This window comes from Arachis ipaensis, chromosome B5, assembly GCF_059453495.1.
Source record: "Arachis ipaensis isolate K30076 ecotype BB chromosome B5, ASM5945349v1, whole genome shotgun sequence".
Lineage (NCBI taxonomy): Eukaryota > Viridiplantae > Streptophyta > Magnoliopsida > Fabales > Fabaceae > Arachis > Arachis ipaensis.
The window spans coordinates 33,711,464-33,724,888 of record NC_142440.1 but is presented as its reverse complement, the minus strand read 5'-3'; the positions used below and the strand labels follow the sequence as shown (position 1 = coordinate 33,724,888).

Here is a 13,425-nt window from a genome sequence, read left to right as displayed (position 1 = left end):
TGCTGGTTGGTTTTTGGGGATTGGTGTAAGAACCGCAACTAATCAACTGGTTAATTAAGTAATTAATATTGCCCAAATTAGGTTCTGAAAAGTTAGAGTGAGAATTTGAGGATTTAAATATGATTTTTAGACTCAGTAGGTCTTTCTGAGTCAGAAAATGTATTTTCTGTGAAAAATCGCGAAAAACTGCGAACCGACAGTCGAATCGGTTGAACCGGTTCAAGTCTGGCCGGTGCTGCACGAGAAAAAGTGAAAACCGTCAAAAACCTTAGAAAAATATTAGAAATAGAAAACCGGGCATTAATTTTAAAGGTTTGGCCCAAAGTTGGGCCAAACGGGCTAAAAACGCTAACGGGTTGGACTGGGCTCAAGTTGGACCCAAGCCCAACATATATAAGGTTCATTTAATGAACCAATCAGCACAAACACATACACACCCAGCTGAAAGAGAAGGGGAAGAAGAGAACCCTTGAGCACTATTCATCATCTTCTTCCCAAGCTCATATCTTGAGCTACAAAGCTTCGATCGTCGCACCGTTTGCGGCTACGCGTTCCTTGTGAAGAGCTCTACAAGACCCATATAAGAAACTGGTAAGGAAAGCTCGAAATTCTCTCAGTTCTTCTCTTCAAAATTTCAGGTTTTTAGGGCTTTTGATTAAGTGAGTTTTTGTGATTTTGGACGTTTAGGTTTACTCTAATCCTTGCTTAGCCTTGGATTTTGGCTACCAAATCTATTGGAAAAGGTAAGAAGTCTTAAACCCTTGTGAAATTTCAAGTTTGATGAGCCCAGGTTGAATTATTGTGAATTATGTGTGTTATAGCTTGAAGTTGTGATTATTGGAAATTTGTTGGAGCTTGTGGTGATTTTTGGTGGCTTGGATTGTGGTGGAAAGCTCAAATTGTGCTCAATTTTGAGTTAAAGGCATATTGAAAATCGGCCAAGGTATGGTTTTGGTTTCCTCTATGTAGTATATAATATTCATGGACACTTAGGCTAGTGACCCATAGGATAGGGTTGAATTAAAATGATTGTTGATGTGTTGAATGATGATGTATGATAATTTATGATGAGTTGATAAAGTTGAGAAGTAATTATGATGACTGATGATGATATGATGATGATGATTGATTGTGTGAATTGAAAAGTGAATGGTGATGATATATGTAATGTTGAGATTGATGAAATGGTAGTGTAGTTGGAAAAACGTGAATGAGGATTGATTTTGATGTGATATTTTGATGTTGAGGTTGAGGATGATGAAATGTGAAGGAAAATGTGGTAAGTTTGGTATAATATGACACAAAGGGATTATGTTGATGAAAAATGGACTTGGAATGGGTTGGTGTGGTTTTGGTTGTGTTTTACAAGAAATTGTGGAATTTGTAAAATTTGGTAAACGTAGGATTTTGGTGAACTTTGTCTGATCATAACTTTTGCCTCAGTTTTCAAAATTTTTTGAATTTGGTATGAAATTAAATCTTATCGAAAACCCTTCAAATCGATATAAAGTTTGTAAAATTTGGGTTTTTGTAGAGGAAGTTATGATCAATCAAAGTTAGGTGTTAAAATCTGAAATTCTGCAAAGTTGCAGAATTTTGTGATTTCTGGTATGTGCGCACGCACACCTCTGCGAAAATTTTAACCTGTGTGCACGCACACGCAGAGGCAGGCAGTCTGCTTGTAACGCTAGCACAGCTTATGCGCGCACACAACAAGGAGAAATTACAACCTGTGCGTACGCACAGACCTGTGCGCACGCACACGTTGGGAAGGCCAGTCTGTTGAAGGTGCTAGCACAGGTTGTGCGAGCGAACAGACCTTATGAATTTTGGTACCTGTGCGTACGCACACCTCTATGCGTACGTGCACTTTTAAAAATCTTCCTGGGCGTGCGCACGCACACCCCTGTGCAGACGCACACGTCCTGTTTCTCAAATTAAACTTTATTTTCAACTATTTCACCTTCCCAACAAGATTGTAAGATTCTATAACACCATTTTAAGACTTTTAGGCTTAATTTTGGGTACGAGAATATGGGAATAACATAAGGGCTTAGTTGATGAGTATTGTGAAAAATTAGAAACGGGAGGCCTAGGTTTTGGGTGTACTGAGGATGTGTTTGACGATATGTGAAGAATGGTTGATATATGAGATGAGAACTGATGAACTGTTGAGTTCGGGTTTGAAATGTGAATGGACAGTGGTTGAAATGAGTCAAGGACTCTGAATGAGATGATGGATCCATGTTATGCTATAAATGTTTTTTGAAATCACTGATGTATCATTTTTATACTGAGAATTATGAGACACTATGCGCCCGACAGGGATGGCGGTTGGATCCCGCCTGTCGAGGTAGCGGTGGCGGCGTAAGGATGGTGGTTTAATCCCGCTTACATTGAGATGTGAGGTCTGAGGCAAGAGTATCCCGCTCGCATCCCTTTAGATCAATAGAGCGTGCAGGCGCAAATACCTGGACAGTGATCCGAGCACTATATCTCGGGGGTTCCCATTGATGATTCCGAAGGGCGACATCTCCATGGAGATGTGTCGGGTTGGCAGTTGAATCGACAATGTTATATCACAGCCAATAGGACAGGCATTCATCATATGCATTTTCTATCTATTTGTATGCTTTGACTACTTGTAATGGCTTGCCTATTTGTATAACATGCCTATTTGCTATTTGAATTATTTGCTTTATGTGCTTCTACTTGTGTTTTACTTGCATTATATATTATCTGTGCTTTCTACTGGAATTGAGGAGGTTCGGAAGGCGGCGGCGATGGGATCGCATGGAGGATAGGTTGGTGAAGGCTATGGGACAGCGGTGTTTGGTTAGAATAGAAATCCCCTAAGATAGATCACCTGGTTTATTTATGTTAAGGTTTATATAATTATGCTTATCTATTTTAGCATGCCTTAAGATTGAATCTTGTGATGGATATGAAGTCTATGATTGCCTTTGGTGTCCCGAGGTCTTATATCCTACATCATTGGGCACTGTTACCATACTGAGAACCTCCGGTTCTCATACCATATTTCTGTTGTATTTTTCAGATGCAGGTCGCAACCCACCTCGGTGAGTTGCATGGATGGTGACAGAAGCGGAGGATCTTGGATTCTTTTGGAGTCTTTTTGAGTTACTTTGTTTATACATCTCTCACTTTGTATTTTGTTTTAGCCTAGAGGCATGTATTGAGAGAACAAAACTTGTATAAGCTGTTTTTACTGTCTGGTTTCTTGTATGGTATGTATATGGCTAGCCAGCTTAAACTCCGCGAGCCGAGTCTAGATTGTTATGATATTATACTATTATCTTATGATACTTTATACATGTTTCTTGTGCCGTAATCTAGTAGCTTTGTTAGTACGTTTTATGCTTCTGAAATCATGTTTTTGAGCTATATCTTTCATCGGGCTTCTAGATTATACTATATATATATATATATATATATATATATATATATATATATATATATATATATATATGTATGTATAAGCTTAGAATTGTCGTAATCTCTGGTTAACCTTTGCTTTAGAGCGAGGTAAAGCTTAGGCTAATTAGGGTGTTACACTTGGCAAGACACCAGAATACAATTCCTCCTTCACCCGGCACATAAGCGTTTGCGGCATGGGTGTCAATGGTTGAAGGCTGGTGGTGGAAGATTGCAGCGAAGAGCCAGGTGGAGTTGACTCGTGAAGATTATTAATCCACTGCAGTAACTCCCTCAAGTAGTCGATTGCATCCCCAAGTATCGAAGCCATATCCATCTATGAACAACGAAATACATTAGAATGTATAATCCCTAAATCCTTAACACATCAAAAGAATGTATTAACTAATTAACAGCATAATCTGAGCAAAAAATGATAAAGCCAAATAAGTTTAGAAAATCGAAGGAAAAAATGATAATGCTAAAAAAAATAAATCAAATTACCATAATCTAAAATCGATAATGCATTGCTGAATCATTGAGCGAATAAAACCTTCAAAATTTTGAGTCTAAATCACTGAATGACAAGTTCAACCTGTAATAAGTGCATGTGATAGGGATCAAAACTAAGAATAGAAGAATCCAATGCCGGAGAAAAGTTAACTCAGATAAAACTAAAAATTGATAAGAGATATAGGAAAAGGATGCAATAGAACACAAATTGGGAGTACAAGAATTAGAATTGAAAGAGAATTAAGGAACTTGATTTCTAGAGCACGATTGAGATTTCAATCGAAATCAACACAAGTTTGTCCGAGAAGAGGATTCAGAGGGCGATTAAGATTGAGATGAAAACTGGGAAGAGATTTGAGTGATGAAGAACATGAAATGATAGAGATGTGAAAGCAAGAGCGAGATCGAGAAGAAGAAGATTGGTGTGTGGTTATCACTTCTCAAAGAGTAAGGAACTGAGAGAGTTGTTTGTGTGAGGAAGAGTGGCGAGACACGGATAGTGATGATTTTGCGTTTTACAGTTTTTTTTTTAATTTTAGCTTTTTTTAGTGGAAATAACTGAAATAGCCATTATAATCTATAATATTAATGGTAAATATATAATTGCCACTAAAAAAGGTTTTGAGAAGAGAATTTACGGTAATAATACCAGTGCTGCTAAAATTTTGTTGCTAAAAATCTTTTTTCTTGTAGTGATTCTTCACTATTGGCTGCCGCTACTGTTTTTTTTAATTTGTTAATTGTTATTGATTTTAATTTGTTGTTATATTTTTTTGTGCTTGATTTTAGTTATTTTATCCCCACTAATGTTCTGATAATTGCTGTTATTTTTTACTTATAATATGTTATTGATTGAGTGATTTATTGCAGTTCTATTTTTGGTTTTGATTCATTGCTATGGTGTTAATTGCTAATGTTATCTTGCTGTGATATTTTTGCAGATTAATCATAGTATAAGTGACAAAAATGAGAACATTGGTGAAACTAAAGACTTGTAGTTGTTTTTCATTTTATTACTTTGTTGAATTTCGTCTGAAATTTTTTGTTGATGATTATGCTGTGACTTTTTATGAGTTTATGAAGTTGAACTTGTTATTCATGTTAATTTATGTATTAGCACTTTGTCTTTTGATATATGTAGCTTAGGACATGTTCTTGATGAAATAGACAAAACCAAGAGTTTAAGACATGTTATTTTTTCTTAGTTAGTGTAAAATTGAACCAAACCAATCCAATTCTCATTGGCTCAGTTTGATATGTTTGGCCTCATAAAAAGATCGAAACAAACCAAACTGAACATTTTAGATTTAATTGTTTTGGATGAATTTTTTTTTCAAAAAAGTTTGAACCAAACTGTAAACCGAACACCTCTGCTTAATGGAATTAAAAATATAAAAAATACGTACCATTTGAAATACTTGCAAGTGGCCTACGTAAACCACTATTAGCATGTAAGCTGTTGTAGGTGGTGCGTGTTGATTTTCTTTGTCCACCATGATCTTCAAATGCTTGATTAAGAGAAAAATTTATCTAATAAATGGATGATCTATCGCATCTATTAGGAGTGAGTTAGATGGCAGATGACCTAAAGATGTTGCTGGTCTCATAATAGGGAGCAATGGGTCCAGGGTGGTGGCTAGTTTTAAGTATTTTAAACACAAAATAAAAAATTTAGTTAACACATAATCGAAAAATTAGTTAACAAATACAACATTTAAAATAACTAAAATTAAAAGATTATGTAAATGTTAAACTAATTAGTTAGTGGGCCAGCATCCATGCTTGGTTGAGTCCTACATCTATTATTTTGCTTCATGATTAGCCTTCTCCTTATTCTTGCTAACTTGGAGCTAATCTTATAGTCCATGAATTTCATTGCAAGGTGAACTTCATAAAAAGGTTAAAAAATGAAAGTTTTGAGATAACAAGTGAACAATGAAAAATAGAAAAAAATTGTATAAGTCTATCTTTCCTTTCACGAGTTACAATACTTATTCTATATACATCTTATTTTATATACAACTGAATTCAAAATATAATGATTATTAATGCTTCTCTCTGCATATGAAGTCGAGAAAAAATGGTTTATAGTTATGTAAAGTGTAACCATGGAAATGTAGAGAAAAAACATAACAAATGAATTAAAATGCACAATTGAAAGAACTACACCAAATTCATTCCTATCTACGAAAATACTTGATGACAAATGCATGAAATGAATACTATTATAATAATTATGCAGGCATGTTTTTTAATCACAGCTTCATGCATCTGTGTATTGTGAAAAATTTCAGAAACAATTAACACTGCATAATATGTTATAGTATTATACTGTTCATTATTGTAAAGGAGCAGAAGGAAATTGCTATAAATTTACTAAAGTAGTTACAGATCTATATCAATTCTATTGGTCGTTATTTACTCATTAGAAATTATGTATTAGATAATTGAATTAGTGAACAAAAACTAATTACAAATGACTTGTTACACGTTGAAGTTTTTGTACGTATTGCAATTGATGAATAGTAATATTTTTAAATGGTAGAAGCAAATGTTGCGTAATATAATATTAGAATTTGTTTTTAAATTCTTTTTTAAAATCTGGTTAATATATTGAAATCATACTAATTAAAAATATAAGAAATGGAACTAACGCAAATACAAGACATACATTTATATATGCAAAATTAATACATTTGTGCCTAGATTAACGTTGATTTGTTATAAATATATAGAAATTTAGAGAAAAATAATGATGAAAAAATAAGAATTGATTGATTGATAAGAACTAAGTACATTCCTTGATGAATAAATAAGATAAAACATAAGTAAACTGAAAATATAACATAGGCAAGTAACTTGATGAACCATTTGTTTCAAATAGTAACAGAAAATTCCTTTAGTGTAGAATATGAGGAAACTTTCATGGCATGGTTCAATAAGTGACTTAATAAAAAACTGATTTAATATGAACATAGTTGCTACTAAAGAAATTGCATCTTATACTAAGCCACATAATTCAAATTTTTAAGACCTCAGCAAACATAATAGTCTCATCTAAAGAGGACACTTTGAATCTTAATATGCTTCCATGACGAAGAAGGTTGCAATTTGCAAAAGCTCTCCAACCCTTGTTATTAATTGCCTTATAGAAACCATTCGAAAGAGTCCATCGCAGTCCCATGTGGTATGAAAAACCCCCTTCTTGAACCACATGAACGTAATCATATCTTGAGGGGAATGCATGGAGTACAAAATCAGGATGAAAAAATTCGTGAAGAAATTGACAATGAGAAATATTAAATAAATTATACTAATGTAAATAATAAATTATAGAAATAACAAAATAAATTAGAACAACATAAATATTAATAATAAGCAACAAAAATTGTAGGAAAAAATTTAATTGTAATTACCAGTGAGCCGTATTCAATCTCATGGTTGGTTACAAAGCATATGTAGGCAGTGACGGACCCAGAAAATTTATGTTGGGGGGCAAAAATAATACACATTACTATCAAAAGATATATTAATTTAAATTTAAAAATATAAAAATGCACATTAATTATTCAAATAAAAAAATAAAAAATTACATTAGCCGCTAACTTTCTTCGCTTCAAATCTTGAAGGTACTTCTCTTCTTGTTTTCATATTTTGAAAATGTTGAATAATTGTTTCATTATCAACTTGATTGAATGTCTCTCTTTCTATATATGTAACCAAACAATCATTCAACCACTCATCTCCCATTCGATTACGAAGTCGACTCTTTATGATATTCATAGCAGAAAATGTTCTCTCAACTGATGCCATTGCCACAGGTAGAATCAAAGCTAATTTCAATAGAAGAAACACCAATGGATAAACAACATGCTTTTTTGTCTCAACTAACTTTTGAGATAGTCCACTGATTCTATTTATATTTGAGAATTGATCATCAAGACACATATCCAATATAAAGTTCTCAAGTTGACTATCAAGTGCCAAAAGTTGAGTAGAAGAGAATTCATGTGGATAAAATTCAGCTAAACGAAGCAACTTCTCCTTATCAAATGCAAAAAACGAGTCACTTGGATTCAAACAAGCTATATAAAGAAGTAGCTCGGTATTTACCTCTGTAAAACGATTGTTGAGCTCTTGAAGTTGTCTATCAACCACTTGATAAAATAATTCAACTTGAAAATGATGCAAGTTTGAGACCTTTTGGATTTTGCGCCTTGCTCTTCCTTGTGTTACAAATATGTCATTCATATTTGGAACAAGAATATTGTGACTATCACAAAATAGTGAAACTTCATTGAGCAAATAGGACCAACTATCATCTCTTATACTTTGCAATCGTTGCTTGGACACTTTAACCAATGTCATAGCATTTATAATGTCTTGATCACTTCTTTGTAGAGTTTGAGACAACTCATTAGTAACTCCTAATATACTTTTCATCAAATGTAAATTGAATACAAATTCAAAAGATTGAGTATGATTCAATAATTGACATGCTTCAGCTCTTTGTTCAGGATTATTTCCATCTTCCTCAATCACTTCAAGAACTTCTACCATGGAAGAAAAAATAGAAATCAAGCTAAGTATTGTACCATAATGTGAGCCCCATCGAGTATCACCTGCCCTTTTCAATGTTGTTTCTTGATTTAAGCCACGCCCACTAGAAACATCTCCGTTTTGTAATGCAACAATTGTCTTTTGCATTTGACTTTCACGAAGCATGTCTTTACGTTTACAAGAAGCTCCAACAATATTGCACAAACTAGCAAGCAAATTAAAAAGTAGTACAATTTGTAACACCCTAATATTCAAATCCTTATGCTCGAGTCATAAGTCAATGATATTACGGTGGTACGACTCTCAGGTGGATTTTTAATAAATAAATATAGGTAATTTCGAAAGGAGTATTAATCGAGAAGCCTGAAAAGAGTAGAAATAAAATCGCGAAGACGTATCTCTCACGTTTCGACAACAAAAGATAAACCGTGAAGCCGAAAATAATATACGGACAAGGCGTAGAGGAGATTAAGAGATAGATAACAGATAGATATATATAACATAAGTAAGTAGCTACTAGTCGCGACCCGCGAAGTTTAGGTCGGCTAGAGTACATTATGAAATTAGTTGACAACAGTATATCATAATCTCTCCCGAAGGAAACATGAGAGCCTCTATAGGCAAATTCAAAGAGTTCAATACATAATATAAACTTTCCAAAACAAAGGTGGAGAGATTCTAATCAAAACACAAAGTAGAGGAAATAAAGATCTTCGCCGTCTCTCAAACGACCCACAACTCACTTCTGAGCACCTGGACCTGTATCTGAAAAACAAGAGATATATACGGAATGAGAACCCCGGGCCCATGGGTTCCCAGTACGGTAAAAGTGCCAAATAAATTTAATGTACTGCAACAAAAACTCACTAAGCATCCTAAACTTCGTCACCAATTATTCATCCTAGGTTCTCACTAATCCATGAATAGGCAACTGTCATAAGGGAGTGCTAAATTCAATTCATGTTTCACATGTTTCCCAACTCGCTGACTCTTCCACGAATTAGACTCAGAATCATAAGCAAAACCATCACCAGTTGTTCTGCCTCAACAGTTCTATATCAATACATCATCATGCAATCGCATCATCAATTCATCCCATCAAGAACAGCCCTCACACCCACCGACACCAGCATGAGGGGCCTCTCAGTTGTACAAACACAAGCAATACAGGCAAGTAATACACAAACATGATACAAGTAGAACAAGTAGCATATAGTCAGGTAACATGGCATATATGATGTAGAAATCCAAGACAAATGGCAAACCCAAACAATTCAAACATATGCAAATGATGAATGTCTGCCCTATGGCTGATGATATCATCTGTCGGTTATATAGCCAACCCGACATGTCCTGGTAGCTAACCATTGGACAGAAACACCCCTTGCGGAGCAAGTAGGTTTGAGCTACAACCCCCTTGCTACTGCCCGCTCAACCCAGAGTCAGTGAAATAATCACTACTGCGGCTACTACCCAGGCGGGTGTCTAAAAGCTCAACCTGGAGCGAGTGGATTCACCACTACTGCCGCTACTACCCAGGCGTCGCAATATCTGACCTGGAGCAAGTGGGACGAACCACAACCCTTGCTACTACCCAGGTATCTCAAGCATTGGCCCGGAGCAAGTGGGACGAACCACAACCCTTGCTACTGCCCAGGCATCTCAAACATATATTCATTCAATCTCAATTCATATTATCAACATTCATTGTTATCAAATCTCAAACATTAACTTGGAGCAAGTGGGACAAACCACAACCCTTGCTACTACCCAAGTATCACAAATAAATATTTATTCATAATCACCCTTCATTATTATCAATCCTCAGACAATGACCCGGAGCAAGCGGGACGAACCACGACCCTTGCTACTACCCAGGTATCACAAATACACATTTATTCAAAACCCCACGATTAAACTCGTTTATCATAATCCTCCTTTTCCGTCTCATACCCGGAGCAAGTGGACAACGCCACTGCCTACTACCTGGGGTCGCACATCACATTTCAATATTTTTTTCATTATTATCCATTTAACATATTCATTCATTAATCATATATGCATTTATACTCAGCCATAAACAATAATGGCTTTGCTGTAACCCGGCAATAACTCAGCCATCCGGCTCATGGTCCAATCAAGAACGGGCCATTTATCAATAAATATAGCCCTCCGGCTCATGGCATACACGGTACTTCCACCGTCATCCTCCATATCTCATATAATCATCTTTGATCATCATTGATCATAACTTTTCCCCTTGCTTCACTCGCAAGTTACCACATCCCCTAGCTCTTGCTAGGCATATCAGAATGATTTAATACATAAGAGGTGAGATCGGAGGCTTAGAAGTATGAGATTTGGCTTTTAAAACTCAAAAATCAACTTTGGCATGAAAACAGGGCCACGCGTACGTGCACTCCACGCGCACGCGTGGATGGCCACAAAACTCATCGACGTGCAAGCATCATACGCGCGGACGCGCGGGTTGAAAAATAGCCAAACGACGCGCAAGCGTCAGCCACGCGTACGCGTGGGTGCTCTTGCGCCCCAGGCACAAAACTGGCACAACTCTGGCATAACTCTCGGGAAAATAGCTGGGCATTTGGTGCAGCGCATCAACGCGCCCGCGCACACCACGCGCACGCATGGATAGTGCCTTCTTGAAGAACGATGCGTACGCGCCAAGTGCGCCTACGCGTGGAGGGTCATTCTGCTAAAAATTTTCTAAGTTAAAAGCTGCAGAATTTACAGATTCAACCCCCAATCTTCCGACGGACATAACTTTCTCATTTTAAATCATTTTTCACCCGTTCTTCAAATGGGATGGACATCTCAGATCCAATTTCATTTCTAAACAGATTTGGCACAAAACAGAGATCCGTAGTCCAAGTTATGTCCCGTCAAAGTATGCCCAAAAACCATATTTTCATACAAAACCACTAGGTGCCATTTTCAAAACAAGCCATTTTCAACTCTTTTCAAAATCAACCAAAACATGCCAATTTCAACCCTTTTTGAAATCAATCAAAATGTACCAAAATCCACATCAAGCCATCCTCAACTCACACATTGACACTTTACCAAAAATTCCCAAAACCATATCTAACCATTTTAACACTTCTCAATCAAATGGCTAAAGGACAAACACAATATCATGTCATACATCCTTCCTCATCCCAATTTCCAATAATACCATTTCCAATCAACCATCATTATACGTAATCAATATCATACTCACTATCACGTGATTTCACCCACAAATCAACCTTAATCATTCCCCAAGCATATATCACAACATACATATCTCTAATGCATCATCATACCATTAAGGCATCAATAATCATAATCACATATATGATCACATAATATATCTCAACCGAACCAAACATACCTCGTCTATATAATTTCACCCAAAATTACCAAATTCCACACTTCAACTTCTCAAACCTTATTCTTCAATAACCAACCTAATCATTCATATATTCATTATCTGAAATTCATCCAATCACTTGTGCCATCATACAATGCACACATCGACTTACCTTTCTTACCTCTTTCCGGCCTCCGGCCCAAAATTCACGGCCTCCGGCCCAATTTTCACAATTTAAATGCATAAACCACAAATCAATACTCATTACCCAGTACATCAAATTCTCAATACACCAAGCATACAAGGTCACACAATTCTCAACCCAATCATTAATTCACATTACATATCAACTATGCATATTAGCACCAACCATTTACACAATCCAAACTTAATCCTAGGGGCATCTAGCCTAGGAATTCTCATCACAACACACGGTACTTAAATGAAACTTAAACCGTACCTCTTGTAGCCAAACCAATTGAGCCTCTTCTTTGGAATTCTTCACCAACCTTAGCTCCAAGCCTTACCAAAGCTCCTCAAGCAATACCAATCTCCCAATTGTGCACCAACATCACCAAATACACTAACATAACCAATGTCACATACATACATCAACCTAGGGCTCATAAAAATGACAAATCACAAGGGTTTGAGCACTTCTTACCTCAGCCCATATGAAGTAGGGATAGAACCCACTTAGAATCCATGTTGGAGTATCCCTAAACACCCAAAATCACAAGATTTCAACACTAACTACCCAAAAACGTGTAACAGTGGGGAATTTCGAAAACTGGGCAGAGATGAATGAAATACTCACCACCAAACTTAGATAGAATTGTAGAGGATGAGAAGAGCAACGCGTGGCCGCAAACGGCTCGTCAATCGGAGCTCCGTAGCTCAAGTTATGGTGGTTTGAAGATCAAAGAGAGTTAGGTTTTCTCTCTTCTCTTCTCTCTTCTCAAATCAGCGCCCCAACCCTTCTTTTTAGGGTAAAATGAGCTGAAATGCTCACAACTAATGTTTATATATGTTGGGTCTTGGGCCCACTTAGGTCCGGTTCACTTATTTTTGCCCATTGGCCCAATTTTGGGCCAAAACCTTTAAGATTAGCGCTCTAAATCGCACTTTAAATATTTCTACCTTTCCTAATTATAATTCCTCATTTCTTAATCTTATTTACCCATAATCAATTTCCTCAGTTGTAGTACCAGACAGATCTCAGCCGGTACTGCCGGTCAAAATTCCACTGTGCACTTTTACGCAGAAAACTATATTTTCCGACTCGGAAAAATTCACTAAATCCATATATCGTATTTAAATTATCAAATTCCAATTGCCAAATATTCCAACCATATTCGCTCCTATTTAACTTATTATTTACTAAATTTCGGTTAGACTGGGTATTACATTCTACCCCCCTAACAGAAATTTTCGCCCTCGAAAATTCCATCCATCACTATCCTCTCCCTCTGCCAAGCCAATTACCACTAATCACAGCTCAACTCCAAGCATAACCTCCAAACTTACTTTCTTATTCTCAAACC

At 36.2% G+C, this 13,425-nt stretch overlaps 1 protein-coding gene across 1 annotated transcript; it reads right to left on the bottom strand.

Moving 5' to 3' along the window:
- Positions 1-7,542: 7,542 nt before the first annotated feature.
- LOC107640431 (uncharacterized) lies at positions 7,543-8,673 on the bottom strand. Its single transcript, XM_016343953.1, has one exon. The coding sequence runs from the start codon at positions 8,671-8,673 to the stop codon at positions 7,543-7,545; it is 1,131 nt and encodes a 376-aa protein (XP_016199439.1).
- Between the last annotated feature and the right edge of the window lie 4,752 nt (positions 8,674-13,425).